The sequence below is a fragment of the Plodia interpunctella genome, chromosome 7 (assembly GCF_027563975.2).
Source record: "Plodia interpunctella isolate USDA-ARS_2022_Savannah chromosome 7, ilPloInte3.2, whole genome shotgun sequence".
NCBI classification, from domain to species: domain Eukaryota; kingdom Metazoa; phylum Arthropoda; class Insecta; order Lepidoptera; family Pyralidae; genus Plodia; species Plodia interpunctella.
In genome coordinates, this window is record NC_071300.1 from 9222841 (window position 1) to 9247409 (window position 24569).

General features: G+C 34.6%; 2 protein-coding genes across 5 annotated transcripts in view; one reads left to right on the top strand and one right to left on the bottom strand.

Annotated features, from left to right (window-relative positions):
- Positions 1-24569, bottom strand: part of aralar1 — a 25473-nt gene continuing 904 nt past the window's right edge. For 3 of the 4 annotated variants that reach the window (XM_053747328.2, XM_053747324.1, XM_053747327.2), the window contains exons 2-15: positions 21802-21940; positions 18693-18869; positions 17455-17573; positions 16507-16674; positions 15546-15784; positions 13223-13313; positions 10660-10735; positions 9364-9572; positions 8186-8266; positions 7373-7585; positions 6489-6611; positions 5389-5491; positions 4886-4976; positions 1-4376 (exon numbers count right to left, since the gene is read on the bottom strand). In XM_053747328.2, the coding sequence (XP_053603303.1) occupies positions 4211-4376; positions 4886-4976; positions 5389-5491; positions 6489-6611; positions 7373-7585; positions 8186-8266; positions 9364-9572; positions 10660-10735; positions 13223-13313; positions 15546-15784; positions 16507-16674; positions 17455-17573; positions 18693-18822 (1809 nt within the window). In that variant the 5' untranslated portion in view covers positions 18823-18869; positions 21802-21940 and the 3' untranslated portion in view covers positions 1-4210. Of the gene's footprint in view, positions 4377-4885; positions 4977-5388; positions 5492-6488; positions 6612-7372; positions 7586-8185; positions 8267-9363; positions 9573-10659; positions 10736-13222; positions 13314-15545; positions 15785-16506; positions 16675-17454; positions 17574-18692; positions 18870-21801; positions 21941-24266; positions 24385-24569 lie in introns of those variants that run through there. The other variant, XM_053747325.1, reaches the window with a different exon arrangement.
- The window catches only part of LOC128671127 (oxamate amidohydrolase proenzyme-like), a 9627-nt gene continuing 9435 nt past the window's right edge, over positions 24378-24569 (top strand). The window contains exon 1 of the mRNA XM_053747329.1: positions 24378-24466. The gene's annotated coding sequence lies outside the window, so the exon portion shown is untranslated. The remainder of the gene's footprint in view (positions 24467-24569) is intronic.

Below are 24569 nucleotides of genomic sequence, written 5' to 3' on the forward strand. Positions count from 1 at the left end.
ACAATTTTATTCGATTTATTTAACACAAAAATGTACAATATCAATAAATATAGTAGTCACATTAGTTTTCTATCACTTGTCGTTACTCCTAATAAAGTGAATTATTCACTTTATACAATGTTGTCATACAACATGATAGCTTAATTACAGTAAACTGTATAGAAGGAGGAAATCTAATTGTGCACATTTGGGCAATCCATAGTGAGAAGCATTTGGGTTTTAGCACAACAAAATGTAGCAAAAGTTTAGCCACGTTATTCAAAAAAAAAAGTTAAACTTTGTTTTATCATTATCACACTTTACAATATTTGACATTGACAGAAAGAGACAAAACATATTTTAGCAGTATGACTTAACATTTTTATGAATAACTGGGTGAGATTATTGCCATTTCTATAGCAATATTTTAAGTGGTGTGAGAAATAGTCGAAGGTGCTAAAATAGACAAGAGCGGGTTGCACCAGTCAGCTTTGACATTAACTTCAACCTGTGCACCGCTGTCGTTTAAATGACACTCTGAATTCGTTTTTCTGAGCATGTTTAAGCTGACATCAAATTGACTGGTGCAACTCACCCTAAGTTAGCAATGATATAAATTATGTGAATGTAAATTTTCAGATATTACAATACAATTTTCCTGTTCAATAAAATATATTATCTGAAAATAATTCCAAATTCTTACTTTATTTCTGCACAATTATTTATAGTTTTATCTACTTACATAAAAATATGTGTATTTTATACACTATTTTTTATCCCCTTATTTTGATATGGATTAGATTTGCTTACTTAATAGTAGTAATAAAATGCAGGAACAAAGTGCGATTATATGTGGCCGTCCAAATCAAAAGGGACCTTATGGCGTCCGGCACTTAGGCCATTATTGCCGTTGTTTTGTATTCGAACAACGGCAATAATGACCCTAAGCGCAAGCCGCCATGAAGTCCCTTTTGATTTGGACGGCCACATACAGTATGTTAAAACTTATTTATATACAAAGAGCAGAATATTCAGCTTTGAAAGTGTAGTATAAACCTCATGACAATCTTGATGAATCGAAGTAAATTTATTTGTGTTGTCAGGGCAGATACACCTAAAGCCCCTTTATTTTTATTTTTTTAAATATACAATAACACCTTCGATAGTACCCACCCTGTTTAAAGGTTCCCATCACACTGGCCATATTTCCTCTTTGAGTAGCCATGGATATCCTATATACAGGGTTACTGGTATCTAACGCATAACCTTCCAAAGGCGCAAAGGTACATAGAGACTAACATCTTTTGTTCTACGACTTTTGTCTAAACATAATAAATACAAAAAGTTTCCTTTTTTTAGTTTTAATGTCGTTTCTATGAAACGTTAACTCTATGTTCGATTCCGTTACATAACGCTACTGTACTGTCTCGTGTTGCTTGGCTATTGCATAGAGTTAAGATGTGTAGAATAGCAAATTAGATTGTTTTTTTTTTAATATGAAAAAAATCTACGAATCACGAAAAGTCTTAGATTAAAAGTTGCTTGTTTTGATGTATGACTCAAGTAGTCTTTAGGAGGTTTTGCCTTTGATACCGGTAATCCTGTATATATAACCACCTGGCATTTAATATTAGTAGGATTTGCTTTAGTAAATTAGGTAGGGGTCATTATAATTCAGGTAATTCGCTCTGATTGGTACCTACCAATCAGAGCGAATTACCTGAATTATTGACCCCTACCTAATTTACTAAAGCAAATTCTACTAATATTAAACATGCGAAAGTCTGTAAAGATATACGTGTATATTTGTTATTTTTTCACGCAAAATCTACTGGACGGATTATTATGAAATTTGGTAGAACACGGGTAGAATACAACCTGGAATAACACATAGGGTACTTTTTATCCCGAAATTCCCACGGGAGCGAAGCCCCGGGCGCAGAGAAATATACAGAAAATTAAAAAATTAAAGGTCGACTACCTTATTAAGTATATCTGTCCCCGACTGTACATCAGTACGTCAGTACGTACAGAAGTACAGTTACTTCGATACCGTCTCGTTCGTCCAACGTGTGTAGATCCTTTTGATTTGACACTAAACGGCTGAGGAAGCAACCGGAGATAGGTGTACGAGGTGAAAATGCGTAGCATCCACCAGATGAACGTTCCTTTTTAATTATACAGTGAAAATTATAATTGTATATCAAGTATTTATTGAAACATACTTATATGAATATTCTCGACTTATATAATTACACTTATCTTAGGAACTATAGGTAGTTCAAAGTCTATGGACGCCCAAGCTACTGAAGACAATATTGAAATAGATTATAATCATTTATACTATGAAATCTTATATAATCTCATTGATACATTGTTTTCCTTCGGATTCACATTTGTACAATCGATAACTATATCTAACATTCTGAATTAGGCAAAATTGATTCAATTTTTCTCCATAATTTATCTTTGATTTAAATTTGTTAACTGTCGTTACAAAAAAAAATACGATTTGAACACAATCATTGCAGAGTTGGAAACAGTATGTATGCTAAACGCTAGCACCTTCAAACGAAGGTGGCCGAAAGCAAAAATATACCTAAAAAACAAAAATTCAACAAGATTTCGCTTAAAACTAAACAAATCTAAAAATCTCCTTTGATCGAAGAACTAATTAAAATGCTTAGTGCGAACGAATGTTACCGATTCGCTAAATCATAGACAAATATATTTTAGTCTGTGGTTTTAAACTGTCAGATAGAAAATTGAAAATGGCGCGAATATTGTATGTATTATCAGGATTTGAAGTTAAAAATACTATTTCTTTTTTGAAAATTGTATTTGAAGAAACTGTCTATGAGTTGCCAAATATGTTTGTTTGTACCATAACACCAAAACTAAGTATTACATTAAATATTTTTTTTAGTATATGCGTTACCATTGTTACATTTGATATATGTATGGTGACACAAGTTATTGCTAAAAAAATATTACTTCAGAACACAAAAGTGCAACTTGTCACAAAATATATGTTAAAAATATATTATTTTGCCGTTTATACAGTCTTTGCTGTTTTCTGTATAATATAAATTAAAAAATATTGCTTAATAAAATATAAATTATTTTATCTAATGCCGTCTTTTTAGAAATATTGCTTAGAAAAAACAGATTTGTATATTTACCATTTCCGGGCTCTCGGAAAAATGCTACCGCATATTATTTATTTCAAGAATATTTGCTCAATGCAAATGCATTCCTAAACCGGTGCAGACAAATAAAAAATTTGCCAGACATATTGCCGAAAAAACATTCTGTTAATAATAAATCTATATATTTATTTTGCCGAGTTTCAATACGTCTTAAATCACTACTAAATACATATTTATAACTGCCCAAGCTCACTGAATGACCTAGGCGGTCTGATGTTTACAATAAAGATATTTGCAGTTTTTGGTTCCTCGAGGAAGTTGCCGTTCTTTTACTGCGTCAGATTCATAGATCAACAAAAAGATTACGGACATTTGTGTACAGTCGGCAACACATCAAGTCAACGAAATCGATTGCGAATTGGTCACTATTGTCGCGGTGTAGACCCAAGTTCGCATGTACACTAATAGTAGCTAATCCTGCGCAGCTTTACGTATCCAAAATCAATCGATTTGTTGCAATTTTAGGAGTAGCTGACAGAAATTCGTTACAATCTGGTATAGTTTCAGTTTCGCCCAGTTCAGCCACAACTTTAAAGCAGTCGTTACTAGTTTTTTTTTATACATTAATAGATATCTAATGTACCTAGGCTTCACACTATCGTCGAACTCGGGACAGATGCCGACGCGAATGCATGAACATTGCGTATTTTATATTATTTGTGTGTGATTTAGTTAACCCCATTGATATCAACAATGTATACCGAATTCGCCAAAGTTCGGCAAACTGTTCGCGGATAGCATTAACCCGGCATCATGTGAAGACAAAAAAAATATTTTTCTTTAATAAACACCATCAATATTCTATATAAGATGGTTAACGAATAAGCCACATAAGTTTTGTTTCGCCCAAAAATCCCAACAGTTTTAAGTCAGACACTAGTTTCTGGTTTAACCTATCAATTCCCGCGCGGCCCGATCTGACGCGATCCTATGTTGAATTATTTTTATTATCTCCGGGATCGAAGGGTTAAAAAAATTTTTTTTGCCGTATACGTTTCATAAAACACTGTACATTACCTATATTATTGTGCAGGCTTAGCGAATGAGAACCTGGGCAGACTGATGCCGAATTTAGTCTCCAAACCGGTTAGAACCGGCATTGCCACCTGGTAGCCGCCGATGTGGTCCGCCTTCTTCTTCTGCTCTTCGATCGGCGTCGCTACGTGCAACTCGGATCCAGTGGGCCGGCTGCAAGGGGAATAAACTCGTTTATAATTTACATACATTATTGTCACTCGTCTCAGATGGTTCTCAGAGCGCTTCGACAGCTGCGGCCGCGCTGTCATTACGATCCGTCAATTTTCTTGAGGAACGAGAACATTACCAAAAATCAATCATTAATAAAATCGAAATTATCACAGTGCAGATTAACGATTTTAAAGTCATATAGTAAAACTAATTCTCGTCTTTGTTAAAATTTGAAAAGTTGTAAAGACCACGCGACCGCTGCGGTCGAAACGCTCAGCGAACCACCCCTCTGCATGATTCCGGCACAATCGGCCACGTTGTTGTCATCGGTTGTACCGCCACTTTGTGACGCCCTTGAGCAACAACCCCCTCTCCCTCTCCGTACCTCAGCCCCCCACATTTGATTAGTATGTACACAATCATGTACTTATATATAGTAAGGTCAGTAGACTAATTAATTAGTATTTACTGGGGTATTATGTAATCTGTGGTATACTATTGATACTCACGATCCACCGAAGTCGACGTAGAACAGACGCTGCAGAATTTCATATGTGACTAACGTAACACCGAACTGTGGCGAGGAGCGGAACACGCGCGCTGGAAATAAAACAATATTAGTAAAAATGGCACAGCCAAATGCCTGAAGACAAATCGGACATTTTATTTAAATGTCATGTCATGTACACAACAATAATCTAGAAATTTATTGCAGACAAACTAAAAATGGTCGCCGTACATAACAAGCTTTTATCTTGCAAATACTTGCTTTTTGATTATGTACTTTGTTAAAATATGTAAGAAACAATAATGGTAAGCCCTTCTGCCATAATAGGGACTAACATTGTCCAAATGAGTTCCTTTCGGCATTTCTTCTCAGCAGTGGTCGTTCCGAAATGCCAGTAGTTTGTGAGAAATAAATAATTAATTTAAAAAGTGCATGTGAAGGTGCAATGATTGTGAGGGTAACGACAAAAACGATGTATCAAAATTTGTTTTTTATGTTTATTACCTAAAGCGCCCTTCCAGAAAGCTCTCGCGCCTTCTTCCGCGTAAATTTTTTTCGTGGCGTCGATGACACCGTTGTAGGTAGTTTGGCCCGTCCTCGCCACCACCTGTAATCACAGATAAGAAAAAAATGTGGGTTTATGTCAATCTGTCATTTAGTCAATTTGTTTTGAATAATCTCTATAGCACACAACACGCCAAACCAAAAAATGAATAAAGAAAAAGTTAGCTATATAATACACGGGCCTAAGCTAAGTATATAACAGAAAGATCGTTAATTGTATTTAGGGTAGGATTATATTGGGAGTTAAACTAGGCAAGTGATTTTGAGATTGTACTGTTGCGTTGGAATCTATGGGGCCGGTGGAGGAAATTTGTCCGTCTGTCTGTAAGAACTTTCTCACTATTCAGCACGTATTTAATATAGCTGCCTTTTGAAGCAGGTTCTAAGTTGTAGGTGATAGATTTAAGGTTTTTAAAGATTGGTGTAGCTGTTTCGGTATAACTCCAGTCGTAGAAAGAACTATAGTCCCTACTATTGTAACCTTTTCAAGGTGCCAGATTCTACTTATTTAATCCTTCAATTATGTGTATTTGGTTAGTTTTTCTATTAGATATTGTGTTCTGGATATCTATTAAATAAGCGGTTTTATTATTATTAAATTTTAATAAAAGTTGTAGACGGGTGGAATACAACCTGGAATAACACATAGGGTACTTAATATCCCGAAATTCCTACGGGAACGAAGAATTATAATTTGTATTACCTTATACCAATCGCGTTCGGCTAATAGGGCTGTTACATAAGGGTCGCTACACGTAAATAAATAAATAAATATATTAGGACAAATCACACAGATTGAGCTAGCCCCAAAGTAAGTTTGAGACTTGTGTTATGGGATACTAACTCAACGATACTATATTTTATAACAAATATATATATATATAGATAAACATCCAAGACCCGGGCCAATCAGAAAAAGATCATTTTCCATTATGACCCGACCGGGGTTCGAACCCGGGTCCTCTCGGTTCAGTGGCAAGAACTTTACCACTGCGCCACCGAGGTCGTAAGTAAAAATAATGAATATAAATGTGATGTACCTGCAGCCGGGTCTTGATGACGTCAGCCGGCGTCACGAGCGACGCGGCGGGCACGCCGGCCGCCGCGCCCGCCGCCAGCAGCGACAGCGGGTGGTTGTAGCCGTTCTCGTCGGCGAACTTCGCCTGCAATAAATACACATACACAATAACTGTGGAAATTACGTGCCCAAAATGTAAGAGGTCTAATAAATATATTAGGACAAATCACACAGATTGAGCTAGCCCCAAAGTAAGTTCGAGACTTGTGTTATGGGATACTAACTCAACGATACTATATTTTATAACAAATACATATATAGATATACATCCGAGACCCGGGCCAATCATGAAAAGATCATTTTCCATCATGACCCGACCGGGGATCGAACCCGGGACCTCTTGGTTCAGTGGCAAGCAGCTTACCACTGCGCCACCGAGGTCGTCAAAATAAAGTGTTAAACAACGTTTATTGGTTGGAAGCCAGAGAAAAAGTGCTTAGGTTCATAACAATTATAAAATATATATCTAACGTTAAGTCGCCAGCGCCATCTAACCATATTATGTTAAACTTAAGTTATTATAATCAATTTAAAGTAAGCAAGCCATCTTGTTATAGTTTGGGTATCCATCACTAGATGGCGCTGTCGTAACAAAAGGTTTTAATGTTTTTATAACCGGCATACCTGACGTCAAAAGGTCAGGAAGGCCGGTTATAAAATTACAGCCAAATATTCAAATATTATATTTTTAAACTGACTCCGTCAGGATGAGGCCGGCAACACGCAAAAGTGAGATACATATATAAAGAATACAAAAAAAGAGAAAAAACCAAAAAAGAAAGAGACATAATCACGTTTCAAAGTACTACCAAAAAAGAAAGAGAAAAACATATTAGAAAGTTTTACCTTAACATGCGCGTACGCAGGGAAGTAAATAGCGCTAAAAGGCACATCTCTCAGTAAACATGCCTTCGCGCCTTTGTAAAGGCCAAACAGCCCTAAATCCTTCACAACGGACCACGCCCTGACTTTGCTGGCGCCCGCGATCTCTCCGGCCACTTGGAGACGGATTTTGACGATTTCCAACGGATTCGTGAACACTACTTGGGATCCGCCGGCCTGAAAGTGAGAAAAAATATGACTAATCTATAAAAGTACGGTAAAAACAGTAATTTACCGAATTTTATTAACAAAGTTGTGTTAGTTTTTACTTTCTTTTCGTACAATTAAGTTATTACAGTCTGTCAAGAGAGTGAAGACAATAAACGAAGGCGCTGTCAACTGTGTGCTGGCAACATTGGGTGTTTATTAACCAATTTAAACCATTCTATTCATTCATTCATTTGGTGTTGCAATGACAAAAAAATATAGTTCATTAGAAATCAGTTTACTTCACTTTCTTGACAGACTACACAAACGAACATAACAGAATTATTTACAAAACCGAAAACGTTGACCACAACAGTTCGTGTAGTAAATTGTGCCAACAGTGTCCAATAAAAAATAGAAAACTATATTACTTTTTAGCAAAATACTTTTTGTATCGTAGCATAATCTGAATTAATTACTTTTTAGTTTAAGAAATAAAACAAATTGATCAAAAAGGTGATGGTTGAGATGATAACAATTTGAAGACATTAAGATATTAATTTTGCCTGATATATATATAACATTTGAATAAATTAGGAAAAGATAAGAAAAAATATAGTTGATACTTACACACGCACCGGCCAACACTTCTGCCCAAATACTGATGTTACCATTCTTGTCCATCAGTTTGTCTCGCACTAAATCATTAACCTGCGCAAGAGAGCATTCAAATACAGTGTCTTCATAAAAAGTAAAATAAATACATGAGTGCGCTAGCAACACTGGGTGTTTCCAATCCTGACATTATTGAACATTCTATTTGGTTTTGCAATGCAAAAAAAATTATATAATTAAAAATTTGTTTTCTATTTTTTGTAGCCATTATTATAATCAAAATGTTCCCCAACATTTTGATTATAATTGGGTCTTTAAAATAAAATTTCTGCTCCTTGAATAATCTCGTACTCCAGATGTACAGTTTTATTCGCGACGTTATATTGCGCTTGCGACGTGGAATCGAAGTTATATACTTAACGAAACGGATACAGAGCAAAGACAACCGCGCGGGGTTGTCATATAAAAATCTACTCGTATCCACTAGAGATCCAACAAAAATGAAGACTTCAATAAAAATAAAAAACTTAAATAGAAATTAAAAAAAAGACAAGGACTTTGCTCGCCGCACAAGTCATACAATGTAGACGTGTATAAGTATATATTTATAGTTCATCTAAGTCTTTCTTTCAAAATGTTTAGTTACTAGTCCCTTTATAATATTTTCCTCATATTCATATATTTTCTTATCATTGAACTATTATTATAATTCCAATCCCTAAAATTTGTTATCATGTTTTACAATTTAATTTAAGTACTTGATGATTTTCTGACGCAATAAATGTGATTTAATTAACTACGGAAAACAATTGAACTATGAAATTGCCCCGTTCGCACTTTCTTGTGGGTGCCAGCTAAAGATCAGCAGTTGCTCGGAAAACCGAGTGACATAGTGCTGAGCTGTAGCCCTTTTGTGCTGCTGTGGCACACAGATGCATGCTTAGTTTTAGGCGAAGTCTTCAATCAATTCAATAGTTTCGGAGCAAACTAGCTGAAGTGAAGATCCGAAAGCCAGACGCACGGGTGATTTTTTAACGGTTCCATTGTCACCATTTGCAATACTCAGTTCAATAGTTTCGGAGCAAACTAGCTGAAGTGAAGGTCCGAAAGCCAGACGCACGGGTGATTTTTTAACGGTTCCATTGTCACCATTTGCAATACTGAAGCCTAAAAATGTGATAAATAGTTCTTACCGTAAGTTTGATAGCCTTCTCAGGTGCTACGCCAATAAGTTGTGGAACTAGTCCCCTATACAACCCGAACACTCCCTCGTGCCTTATAACCTTCTTGAAGCAGTCCATGGAGTTTCTGTATGCCACTTCCCCGATGAACGAGCCCGTTCGTTGGTTCTGCATTCGGGTTTTGACTAAATCTATGGGGTATACTGCAGACGCACCCACGGCTGGGAAATAAATATTATTTACTAGTTTTTGTCCACAACTTCGTATGCGATGTGAGTACAAATCAGATTCCCGTGAGAATTTCAGGAAATCTTAGTGTGTCCCTACACTGTCCTAGGAACCTACATACCAAATTTCAGCTTTCTACGCCCAGTAGTTTCGGCTGTGCGTTGTCTGTCAGTCAGTCAATCACTCAGTAACGCAAGAGTTTTATATATAGACTAGCTTTTGCCCACAACTTCGTAAGTGAGTAAAAATCCGTTTCCCTTTGGGGATTTCAGGAAATCCATTCTTAGTGCTCCCCTACACTGTCCTAGGAACCTACACAACAAATTTCAGCTTTCTACGCCCAGTAATTTTGGCTGCGCGTTGTCTGTCAACTGTCAGTCACTCAGTAACGAAAGAGTTTTATATATTGATTGATTGATTGATTGATTGATTGATTGACTGATTGATTGATTGATTGATTGATTGATTGATTGATTGATTGATTGATTGATTGATGTTTTATTTCTATGTAATTAGGTAAAAAACTGATTTTCCTAGACGTGGCTCCAAGTTAGATCGATTATACCTATAACTTTAAAGAAACCATTAAGCGAAGTTTCGGAGTCGCGAATATAAATACAAATATTTCTCGTTTAATAGAAAGTTTGTGAGGATGTATGTTTGTTAGTCTTTCACGCAAAATCTACTGGACGGATTGTTATGGAATTTGGTGCAAGGGCAGAATATAACCTGGTGTAAAACATACTTTAAATTTCGATCTTCCCACTGGAGCGAAGCCCCGGGGCGCAGTTAGTTGTATATAAATTTATGAAGTATTTTCTCAGTGAGATACCATTGTATGTATTATGAGAAATAAAATATAACACGTCAGCGCTCTGTCCCTTTCCTTCTCATGTATTTCTAACATGTGTCACGTCTAGTTTAAATAATATAAGATGTTTATACTTTCTCTGGTTACAGATAAAAGGGATTTTGCAAGATTTTGAAAATGAACAGCGCCTCTATCGTACGTAAAGGGAACTATAGATTTTTATTCCATTCTAATTTCTAAATTAATAAATTTAAAATCTAATTACTTACCACCAGCGATAGAACCGAGGGTAAATCTGTATGTGCTTTCCAATATCTGAATGAGGACACCTCTTTCTTCCGGACTCTGTAACAACCATAATAAATATATTTGTCTTGTTCTAACACATACAAGATTTAATATTTAAAAGATGACAAGTGAAGTGTGTATTATACTTGTATTTTATGCGCGGATAGCACGATTAGTACTTATACGAAAAAGATATATAACCGTTTATAGTAATTTTGCTCTTACAATATATTATATTCTTACCATATTTATTTAGTCTATGTTTTATGAAATCTATTTAAAATTCTAAAATTAAATAATATTGTTGTTACACTCAGTTTGTCTAATACTAGGAATATTTTTTATTTTAATGTATAATTTCTCATGTGACGGCAAAGAAGAGAGATATTAAAATGAACCTTATCTCAATTATATAAGGGTTAAAAGATTATTATCTTAGGTGATTAACAAACAATAAGATCAGTAGGTTCAACGACTGATATATCGGATGTTTTTCTTCACCGGAAATCAGTGTACAGCCAACTGCACATCAAGCATTAAAGTCATTGCATATTCGCCTCTATTACCACGATATAGAAATTAATGCAGAGTATCTTGACTTGCGGACGACAGTACTTGAATCATATTAGTGTAGTATACTATACTAAGTATACAAAATGAGGAATGAGTGGAATTCGAACTTAGGGGCTAAATACGAGCACACTAGCGCCACCATAACATTTTTATTGATATCTTTTATTTCTTAGCGAAAAATAAAAAATGATCGTGATAAATTATGCCATGAAGGATTCTATTAGAAATTATTTCAGTTTTCCTTTACATTTGTATAATACACTAGATGTTGCCCGGGGCTTCGCTCCCGTGGGAATTTTGAGATAAAATATAAACTATGGCAATCTTGGATAATGTACCTATCTAACGGTAAAATAATTTTTGAAATCGGTTCGGTAGTTTCGGAAATTACCCGCCTCAAACATACAATGTTTGAGGCGGGTAATTAACCGCACAAATGCTTACCTCTTTATAATAATAGTATACCTACATTTGTTTATACTAATACATAGTGTAAATGAATATTGCTACTAACATCATGTATAAAATATATATATTTTGAATTGAATTACGCAATGTAGTCACAATTGACTACACAGATTTTGGTGGCCACCGAAAATATTTGATCGCGGCGCTAGTGTACGTCTAGATAGGGCCTTATAACTAACGGCCTCGAGAAAACCTTGGATCGACCTAAAATGGTGATGTTGTAAGCTATCTGACTAGAGTTGATATGAAATTAGCGAGTTTTTGTTTTATATAATTTAGCAAGACTACTTATATCGACGACCGTACCATCCTTTTCTAGAAGCAACTCAGGCCATTTTCGAACCCCTAAACTTTATTGTGGATAAAAATAGAAGCCTGAATTTTCAGTAAGCAAGCAAGCATTGTATAAACACAGTGTATTTCAAGCTTCAATATTTTTATTTAGAGCCATCTGGTGTCCCACTGCTGGTAAAATCCTCCATCTACTAGTTTTATTTGGTCCGAATCCTATGTTGTAGATGTAAGTAATTATGACTATAATTTATTTTTCTAGCACATAGTCGTGACCCAATGCTGTGCAAAGGCTTTCCTTCTTCTAGATATATCTATTGAATGGAGTATGCTGCCATCCGCGCAGTAAATCATCTGTCAATCCGCCATCTTTTAGCGAATAAAAGGGCCGCTAGGGGCGCTAGTGTAGAGAGAGGTGCATGTCCAGGACAATTTAACGTTTATGTTGTAAGCATCCTTGTAAATATTATAAAACAATGTCCTCTGCGTCATCTGTCTGTTCGCGACAGAGCCGTATCTGTCTGTTCGCGATAAACTCAAAAACTAATGCACGGATTTTCATGCAATTTTCACCTCTAGATAGTGCGGTTCCCGAGGAAGGTTTAGGTGTATGTCGTAACGTTTATTATGTTTTTACTCGAGCGAAGCCGGGACGGGCCGCTAGTTTTTATTAGATTTATTATTATTTTATTACTAGATTTCGGCCACTTTCGAGATGTAGACAAAAATATACAACTGTAGACTTCAGTGAATTTTCGTCAGTAGTGACAAACCCGTACCTACCTACTCACATTGAGTTAAAGTTAGCTTCTGGCACTGGGTGCCAACTAATAAGTTTGGCTGATGATTTCTAGTAAATGTTGTAAACTTGAGACGGTCTGTATAAATCAAAAACTCACTTAAATATGAAAAACAACAGAAACATCATAACTCGCGTGACCCGTACTTACCATGAGGCGTCCCAAAGAGTCTACTAATAGCAAAGGCCCTTTTAACATATTTACCTCCTCCTTTTGAGCGTTAAGAAACAGAAAAAATACATAGCAATAAGTTAGTGATGTTTCCAGTTACTTATCACTAAATACTAATATCGACTAAACATACATTTTTAATAAACGTGTTATCGCGCAGGCGGCCCCTGTAAAATTTGCGAGTGTTAAAACGAGACAGCGGTGTGTTATGTCGGTGTGCGAGGGAGACAGGTATACTTACCGAGACCGCTTTGATTTCGGCGACTCGTCTTGTGACTTGTTTGAAGTACTGCTCAGGCGTGATCGAGTTGAGATCATTGTAGATGATCCGGCTGTAAAGAAATATATATAATCAATTTATTTATTTTTATAAATTATTAAAAATATATATTTATAGTTAATATAACCTCGCAGGAGAAGATGGCTAACACTTGATAATATAATTAATAAAATTTTACTTTAGTACAAAAATAAAAGTTGATTTAACTTTCCGTTTTAAGTATGCAGTTATTGGTGCAGCGCGGTACCGCGTTCGTCCCAAGGTGCAAACAGGGACACGTATTCGCGACATACGAATAATCAGGAGCAGACAATACGCGGGAGAAGCCACGGGCAAAAGCTAGTAAAAAATATTTTTTGCTTACGACATTAGCTTTCCAATCCTACGAAGTTGTCCATATTTTACAAGTAACTCTGTACCTATGAAGTGTACTTGTAAGCTATAATAATAAAGGTTTAAAACTAGGCAATTGTAAATTACATTAGAAATTAGTTAACAAAAGCTTATTTTAACTATTTAGACTTGAATAGGGTTACATAAATACCTTTATTATAAAATACTTAAAGCAATCGATGATTCTATTCACCATTGATTTATGAATTAACAAATGTTGTATAAGAATATCGCGATAAGTGTATTAAATATTGATAAAATCAAATATAATAGTCACTGAAAGACAAATAGTATAGCTTGGCAAAAAATAAGGAGAATCGAGAATATTTGTGTTTGTACATTTACAATTATTATCTTCTGAATACATGTATTTATCGATAGTAAAAAGTATTAATTGTCAAGCCATGCTAGTATATAGAAATATATTAGCGATGTGAAGTTTTAGAAAATTTCAAGAATACACAGAAATGGACGGGATATATTTTCGATAAAAAGTCTATGCGAAATCTCCGGAAAATGTTCAGAGTAGAAACTTTTATTTATTTAGGCAAAACTGGCATAACGCAAGCATTTTCCGAGAACAGATAGTTACTCGACACATCGCTATATAAAATTGAAGTGAGACGTAGTCATATTCAAATATTTTATGCAATCTGGGTGTGTCGTTGTGCTTTCAGACCCACAAATACGAGTGAGATGCGTGTCGAATCAATATGTGTAGAATAAAAAAAATGTGCATATCCTGGTAGGGTAAAACCAGTATTAACAAAAAGGGACACACTTTTTATGAGAAATCGAACCCGTGACCGCTCGCTTGACTGGATCTGACCCACTGCGCCATTGGAAAAAAAAAATGTTTTTTTAAATATAATTTTATAATTTTTCAAGGAAGTAATTATGATGTATTTAAATTAGAGCAGTGCTAATGTTTCTTTTTAATTCGATCTTCCTACCAATACAACTGTTTCAATAAATGTAAGGTATAGTTAGAATCATAGATACAACAATACTTAGAATGCTGAAATTATCACAGCAACAATTAGAACCCTAACCTTGTCCCAGAATGGCAGAGATATGGGTTCGAAATTTTGAATTTCCATTCGGAAGTCCGAATTTTTTCATTGAATCAAATTTTAACAACTGTAGTCTAAAAGCTTGCGCAACATGTTTACATTGTTTCCCAATTAGTAGCAGAACATTAAGTTCTCATCAAGTTGAAATCTCAAAATGTTATTATTTATTTATTTAAATAAATAAATATATAAGGACAAATCACACAGATTGAGCTAGCCCCAAAGTAAGTTCGAGACTTGTGTTATGGGATACTAACTCAACTGTACTATATTTTATAACAAATAGATATATAGATAAACATCCAAGACCCGTGCCAATCAGAAAAAGATCATTTTCCATCATGACCCGACCGGGGATCGAACCCGGGACCTCTCGGTTCAGAGGCAATTTCTTTTATAATTTAGAAGTCAACTCAAGTAACGCGACAGTCGCGTCCCACTGACATCAAAAATCATGTTACGATGTGGTATAATTATCACTGCAAGTATAATTTTATCGATGCATTACCATAGTTATAATACTGTGATACGTGATAAGAATGATGTAATGGAAAAGTAGGAATTCAATGATAAATACATTGTTTTATTTTTAATTTTATGTGAATTATATTATAAATAAATGAGTATTGTGTATTTTAATTGAATTTAGCGTCTACCTTACGAACCGGTGCAAATGCGCCGAACAAACATTTGTCTATCAATTGTGTCTCGATTGTGCGCGATCGACTGTAACTAGTAGGTAATATTATAAATTAATTTTAAAAAATCCAAACTTCATCTCATTGATTTTACTGTTAAATATAGTAAGAAAAACTCACCCGTTAGTATGATGTAGCATTTCGCACAGTGTAAACAGAATTTCGACCTCAAGCGGAGTGATCTGGCTCATCATCTGCGCTGAGTGAAGGAACTCCTCCTTCGTCACTTCCTGGGTTCGATGACCGTTGGTCGCGTTGAGGTACACTCGTTTTATCAATTCCATGTTGTTGAGTAGTGAGATAAAGGCCATGTAGTAAGGGAAACTGATTTTACGCTCGCCTTGTGGGAAACCTGATGCCTGAAAAATATTTCTTTTATTTAAAAATTTATTGCACAAAATACAATTTGTAAAATTAGTAAATGCCAACAGAAACCTACACGCCAAACTTACTGTTTAATTGCGAACGTTTGTTATGTCCGCATGCGCACAGATTTTTTTTGTTGTGACGAGTGTGTTGTGTTGTTCCGCCCTAAAATACTAGTCCATATCCTCTCGTGGTTCTCGTTTGAGGCGACATATTATTATGAGATACAGTAAAATGTATCTTATGTTATTACAAGTTATTTATATTACAAGTCTCGAACTTACTTTGGGGCTAGCTCAATCTGTGTGATTTGTCCTAATATATTTATTATTTATTTATTTATTATTATAATATTCTTGTAACATTTAAACTAGATGTTGCCTGGGGCTTAGCTCCCGTGAGATTTTAAGATAAATATAGCCTATAGCAATCTTGGATAATGTACCTTTCCAATGGTGAAAGAAATTTTGAAATCGGTTCGGTAGTATCGGAGACAACCCGCCTCAAACATACAAACTCACAAACGCTTACCTCTTTTTAATAATAGTATAAATAAATCAATGTGATGTATACCATGGCAGCTGTAAACAAGGGCAGATGAGAGAGAGAGAGAGAGAGAGAGAGAGAGAGAGAGAGAGAGAGAGAGAGAGAGAGAGAGAGAGTAACACACGTCCAGTGGCGCCAACTAGTGGGCAAAAGTGCCTCATTAACTCACACTTATGACTTTGTTCTTGAGCTCCTTGGTCAACAGATGGTTCTTGATCGACAGCATGATGTCGCGGAAGTCTCCGGCGCTGATAAAGCCGGTGCCATCTTTGTCTTTGTTCTTGAAAGCCTCCACTCCGTACTCCTCGTGGAAGTCGTGGAGGAATTGGCTGAATTCCTGATAGAAGAACAAAATGTAAGTCTTTAACAATTTATTGAGTTTATTATTATATTAATTACTATCCAAAAATACATTGATTTAGAACAAATTAGTATCCACAAACATTATAACTAAAAAAAGAACGAATAATTTAAGAACCCCCTTAATAGCTGTATGTAACAATAGCATTTCCAAAGAGTATAGACATAAGGCCAGCCGACACGTCAATATGTAGAGATTTTTACGCGGCTCCTTTGGCGGCTTCGGAGCGTCACAGTCCCGAATCTCAAATGTGAAAGCGCAAATGTCCGTTCTTTAAAAAAATATTACTTAATTATATTAATTTATTATTAAATGCAGTAAAATGAAAGTTTACAGAAGTGTATCAGCATAAATAATTTAAGTAAGTAATTATTAAATATGCAACACGCTTCGTCATTACAAAAGCCCATGGGCAACACAAACTTCGTCAAAAGAAAAACGAACTTATAAATAATGTGGACTGTAAATTGTATGAAATAAATAAATTCATTCATTCATTCAAAATAAATGTGGGATTGCAACACTGTAAGAATGAGATGGCGTATATGCGAGATAGTGTGTATGAAAGAGATGGAAGAAGGTTGGTATGGGAAAGGGACGAATGCATGGGTGTGAGAGGGACAGAGAGTTTTTAGAAAAGATGGCGATTTAAAACGAAATTGTAAAGACGTGTTGTGGAGAAAAAAATAAAAAGAAATGAAATTATCGAGAAGTTAATCATTTTATTGAACCCCTCCGATCCCACACAATTTTTACCTGATATGTGACTAGCCGCTTTTTATCCTTGCCGAAGTACAGTCTGACGAACGTGCTCTCCATGTTGAACGGCAACTTCTTGTGGAGGACCGTCTTGCGCATGACTTCAGCGAACTCGTCTACAAATACAACATTATCAATTTAATGATTTTGATTTTCAAGTTAAGTACAGATTATTATCTTTTGTATGTGTGATAGCGCACACCTTGCATTTTTTTTCTTCAATTCACAGCGAAAACGAAAGAAAATACCTGATTTTATTATTAGAATATTACAGTTTTCTATTTGACACAGTTGCCACAGTTTACTAAAAAGATAATGGTTGCCACTATCCTTGTTTCAATGGATTCAGTAGTTGACAAATTTTTGTTTTGATGACTATTTTAAGGCCCTTAAATGAATAGAAACACCGGTTAAAAAATTACTGTGATAATGACATTGCTATCAAAGATATGACAAAAATAAAATCACACATTTTTGGACTTGTCCAAACGCTCCATCTATACTATTATTATGAAGACGTAAGCATTTGTGACTTTGTGAGTTTGTATGTTTGAGGCGGGTAATCTCCGAAACTACCGAACCGATTTCAAAAAATTTTTCACCATTAGAAAGGTAAGGTACCTTTCTAATAAATAAAAATTTTTTAATCTATATATATAAATGGTGAAAATCCAAGATTGCTTTGATGATTGATTGATAGGCTATATTTTATATCAAAATTCCCACGGGAGTGAATCCCCGGGCAATATCTAGTATTAAATAAAAATACCTTCAGAGAAAAACTATGGAATAAACTTCCCTTAGAAGTGTAGGTACCGTAATAGTTTCGACATTGGGGCTTTCAAGAAAAGAGTATATTCTTAAAAAGTCGGCAACGCACCGGTGACCCGTATCGGGTTGCCGGTGTCCATGGGTGTTTGCTTACCATCTGACAACCTGCATGCTGGTTTACTATACTTTAAAAATAAAAACAAAGAATTTTCCATTGCATGATGATAAAGTTTATTTGTTAAACAAATTAAAAAAAAAACCCTTGACTTTCTATATTAATTTCGCTACAACTTTTGAACGGCTAGAACAGATTATGATCAAACATATCTAAAAAAACACCGCATAAAAATCAGCTATCAAATTAAAAAAAAAAAAACCGCATCCAAATCGGTTCACCCGTTGATAAGCTACGGTGCACAGACAGACACGACAGTTTTTGCGTCGGGGTTTAAAAAGAAACTCACCGAATGCGACGAGACCATTTCCGTTAGTATCGAAGAGCTGGAACGCAGTCTTGTACAACGCGTCAGGCACACACAGCAGACCCTCAAACGCTTGGAACTCGGAGAATGATATGAAGCCATCTTTGTCCATGTCCACGATGCCGGCGATAAGCTCAACTGACTGCTTGTTGTAGTCATCTGGAAGTGGGAATTAAATTTAGCAGGATATAAATTATAGATATCATAAAAAAATTATATATACCTATAATCTATCATCATCATGACGACCTCCGTGGCCTAATGGTCATCATGCCGGACTGCTACATTTGGGGGTCCTGGGTTCGATACCCGGTCAGGTCAAGATGGAAAATGAACTTTTTCAGAATGAATTTTTCAGTGTTGAACTTACTTTGGGGCCAACTCTATCTGTGTGATTTGTCCATACAATCTTTATTAATCTCTCTCTCTCTCTCTCTCTCATCTTCGCGTACTCCATTTGTGACTGAAACGCCACGAAGCAAGGTGTCAATGTGAAAAATGTTAAGCATTAAAAAGATCTTACGGGCACGAATAAATTCAGAAATCTTATTCTACTAATATTTTAATCATTCACATGGCAAACCTTAAAATTTGGAAGATTAGGGCTTACATCGACTCACTTAAAATCGTTCGTTCGCTTCATTCAACCAAAATCGTCTCAGCGTGGTGGAGTAGTCACGACCCTTTTTCGCATTAGCAAAATACACACATTTTCTAGATTCTTTGGGGAATCTATAAGTGATGTGCCATAGCCAAGAACACTTGTGTAAGGCACATCACTAGTTGGGAAATAAAAATCATTCACCGCTCTTTGAAACAAATGAATTTACAAACACATCGAGAACAAAGGACAACAAATGTCATATTCATATTCTCGTGTTAAACAAAAGGCTATTATTAGTTATCGATCTCATAATATCGTTACCATAAATTAACTTCGACGTGAGTTAACACCTAGGATTAAATAGCGACGTATAAGAATGGCAATCCATTTTGTCATCACTATTTCGATTAAGAAGTCAAGTTACTTTTTTTTAATTTGCTTGTGGATGCTGTTTAGTACTTCTTTTACAAGCAGACAAACAGGCATACGGCCCACCCCATAGGTAACGACTGAAAATCAGTGCTGGGCATTTTTGCTTAGCGTAACATTGAGCCGTTACCTGTTATGAAACGATGCGCGCACACACCTAGTATCTAAGTTTTTCTTTGTGTGTCACACACACACAAAGAAAAACTTAGATACTAGGTTCGTGTTTATATTCGTGTGTATGTTTCACAATAAAAAATATTATATTCTAATGCGAAGTGGTCACAACAGCTTATGGTCGCCTGCCATAGGAATGTAACACGCGCGTTACCGACTTTGTGGCCTATAGGATCTTTTGCCACAGAACCCTGTAATCACACCGCCTGTCTCACCCTTCAAACCGGAACTGAAGACAACAAAGAAGACTTAAAATCGGGGATCCTCAAAACAAGCCTTTTCAATTTATACGTCACGCTATATGTATAACAATTCTGCGATTTTGCTAAAAGTAGCCACAAAATTAAAAAATGACTTGTTCTTTAAATTTTTTTAAGTTATTTGTCCGTCTTTTGGTCACAGATTTACACATTTAAGTGAACTTAATTTCAAACCAATTGCTTCAATAGCTTCAATAGTTAATAGAGCAAATTAGCTGTCAAGATCGGAAGACGCACGAGTGATTTTGTAAAGGTTTCGTTTTCTTTTTCCTTTTGTGGTACGGAACTCTAAAAAGGCACTCATCAGCACAGCTATCAGATACAGGCTTTTGAAAAAAGCAGATTTTTTTTTATTATTTTGGCTTTTGAATAAAATATCGTCTGGTTCTAGTTGCATGACTGATGCACCCACACCGATTTAGACCAGCTTGCTATCTTATCGCTATCAGATGTAAGTCGCTTCATAAACTGAAGCTACGGTAGCGAATTTAATTTTATTATCTGTGTAGTATTATGACAAAAATACAGAGAAAAGTAAAAAAAATCTGTGACAATTACTAAAAACGAAGTATTTCGTGAGAAAAATGCAGAAAAAAAGTTATACGAAAAATACTTAGAGAAAATAAAAATAAATAAATACTTTTTACCACCAACTGGAAGCTTATGGAATTGTCTATCTTATTTAAATTGTAAACAGAACAGTGAACATTTGAAATCTTCGGTAATAATCGAGTACAAATATGTTTCTATATATTTCTATACACACATACATCTATACATTGATACTTACACATGTTTATGCAAATAAATTTATCTTTATCTTTCAATTTACCTTTTCGGAATGAAAAGAAGACATAAAGATAATTACGGTGCTTATTTTAAAAAAAATTGGTATTCAAAACATTCGGATCTTAGCTGAGCTGGGATCAATTTTGGCACAATCTTATTATTTTATGCCATAGGTACTGTATACATGTGTACTTTGCCGAAAAAAGTATTTCTTTCTTTCCGGCCAGTCTCAACCTTTGCATTTTTAACGGCTTGGCATAAAAATAAAATCTCACGAATTAAAATACAATTTCTTATCAAGTCCCGAGTTTAGGAAATTAATATATATATATATATATATATATATATATATATATATATATAGCATCGCCAGTATTAATGAATAAATGTATACATAAACGTGGTAATAAGGATCGTTATTGTGGCGTTATCGTGTCTCCACGCACATTTCCTGATACAGTATCGTACTCGTGGATAATATAATAAGCCAGTGAACGACTGAGACATGTCTCATACAGATATTATCTATAAAACTTAGCCCAGAATACTGTCACAGACTTTCACATTCAGTGGTTGCTAGATTAATGATCCCTGCACATGTTGGTGTCAAATTTTCCTTTGCCTTGCGTCCTCTAGAAAGGACATAGACTAAAACTACGTACTAATATAATTTCATAGTAAATTTCATGCACCGATCGAGGCGAGACAGAGATAGCAGAAGCCAAAATTACTCGTATTAAAAATTCAATTTTAGTACATATATAACAATTATCAAAGCAAAAGAGAGAGAGAGAGCTATAGTTATAAAATCCAGAATAAAATAACCTCTAATTACCTTCAGGGAACAGTCCAAGGAATTTGCGCACAAAGTCCTCGCTAGTGATGTGCCTTTCTCCATTTTTCTCGACTGTGGCGTAACTCAGAAATATTTCATGGAGCTTGTCTGTGTCAGCCCTTTTTAAATAACCAGCCCCCTGGAATCATAGATAATTATTTTATTTACACTTGTATAAAATCCAGCAGCCCGTCATCATCATTTCATCGAAATCGGCCCAATATTTTTTTGAGTTTATTCATTACAAACAAAAATACAAATCTTTTCTCTTTATAATATTAGTATATATGTACAATTAATCAAGAATAAGTTAATTTGTATGTGTCTGAAGTAGGTCCAAAAGAAACATATAATAACTATATAAGTACCACGAGAAATGATACCTTATGGAAGTTAAGACGTTTTACTTGCTTTTTTTTGTTATAGATGCCGTATAAAGAGCCGCCTCCCTCATATAATTTACCTTTACCCGTGAATCGTCACGTGTCACATATACCTACTTAGATACACATGGGGAGAAATTAAATCAAAATACACATATAAAATAGTTATAAGGAATGTGAAATTTTTGGATAAAAAACATAAGTTGATTCATATAATGTTTTATAAAGTTATACTATTCTAATCTAAATAAAATCATATTTTTTAGCATTCAATAAAAACTTCGTTATTTTTTAGGTTCTAGGGTTATTAAATAAAATACCACCTCACAAACAATAAAAGTGTTTAGGAGTTTTCACAAGAAATTAAAATAATTCTAATATGATCATGTCCTCAGTTTCCTCACTTTAATTTTGTAAAATAATTTTAAAATGTTCACAAGTTATTAAGAAAAGCAGATGTTATGACCCCAAATAATTAACTAAGTCAATATTGGGTTAAAAGCGTAAAAATATACGAATTATAATATTACAAACAGGGAAAATATTATAGTTGAGGTACATATAAAAATCTTACATCAGTGTGATAAGACTATCAAACACTTGATTGTGTAATAAAAACAATAAACAACAAATAGCTTACGTAAGTGTAGTCTGCTCAAATTACTTTTTATATTATATATTTTTGTAATATTCCTTTCGAGCAAAGGTTATGATGAATCTGTCTCTCATCTGTGGAATTTCCTGGTTGTATTCTCAGCTATAAATCGTCGGAGGCCAGGGGCAGCTATCTACTTTTTTCTCCTCTTGGTTTTCAGCATGTTTCGTTATCAGAAAGTGATGTTACAAAGGTTTTGCAGAATGTTTTTTATCATTTCAATCTTTGATGCATACATATATATAATCTATGTTATTATATACTATTATCATATATAAGTGTTTTCAAATTTTATCATCCATCAGGATAATAATCATCTGGACATATTATATTAACACAGCTGACTGAAGTTACTAACAATATTACAACTATATATTCCATTATACTTTCTTTAAGCATTATAATAGCCTATATCGGAATACAGTTTAGTTATTAGTTGTAAGCAATGGATATAGTCTTCGTGTCAACAAATTAACATAGGCAAGTGTAATATAAATAGTATTTATTATATAAATAGTACTTATTTCCAACACTTCTGTAATTTTGACAGACCAAATCCTTCAAACGCACTTGACACAAGATTAATAAAGATTACATGTCTGAAACATGTTGCAAATAAAAACTAACAAGGTCATAATGTTAATTATTATTGCTACATCTATGAAATAAGTCAGAATTGTCAAATGTATTATCTAACATTTAATATACATTTTTTCTACACCAGTTTGTTGGTACGGAGAATATCCAAGGACGAAATTGATTAGTCTTGGTTAAGACAATCATCTACCTTCATACAGTTAACTTATAATTTTAAGAGAGAATTAAGTTTAACTCAAGGGATGACGCAGAAGTGTACTCTGTCAATATAAAAAGGGTAATTCTGGTTTATATATACCTACAGGGGGCTTACCATCAACTAATTTTTTTGTATGAATGTGATTCATTTTAGGTTCCTAAATTGAACTGAGTTGCATTGGAATCGTTCTGTAAAAGTTGATGGTAGGTCTGCAGGACTTCCATCCCATCAGACTGCCATATAAAATATCGGAAATTTGAATTGCATCATTCATTTCTCTATTCAATATGTATAAATAAATTGTAGGTCGCAGTTGCCATACTTTTTGTGATTTAAGTTTAATTAACACTGAATAATGGGCCACAAATCACATTTAGCCTCATTTATGTACTTTAACATTATTTAATGAGAACACTGCACTTTATAATGATAACCACAACACAACTTTATTAAGAAAAAAATTAAAAACCAATTTAAATATTGAACTCCAATTTTGAACCCACTTCCAATCATAATAGAATACATTCACAGGCACACACAGTTTAAAATAAGTAATGCATTGATTCAAATAAAGAACTAATTAAGTGTTTGATACTGGCACAGAGCTAAAGATTAAAAAGTAATAAATTACCCGTCGAGTAGACATTTTGTTGTGGAGCCACAAATCGTACTGAATTGATGGTTATTAGGAAAGCTGACGTAACAGATAAGAATTTATCTTGTGTACTCAAGTATACTGGCACGATACTAATGCTTTACACTGCTTCAATCATTCATAACAGGCTGACATGCCTGATCTTTAAATTATGAAATAAATAAACACAATACAAGGTAAGTAGTTAGAATTTAATTTAAAAAATCGCCACTAGATCTTATGTCTTAAAAGGGGATTTTAGTAAAATAAAAATTCTGTATGGTCAATTTTAGGTTATGT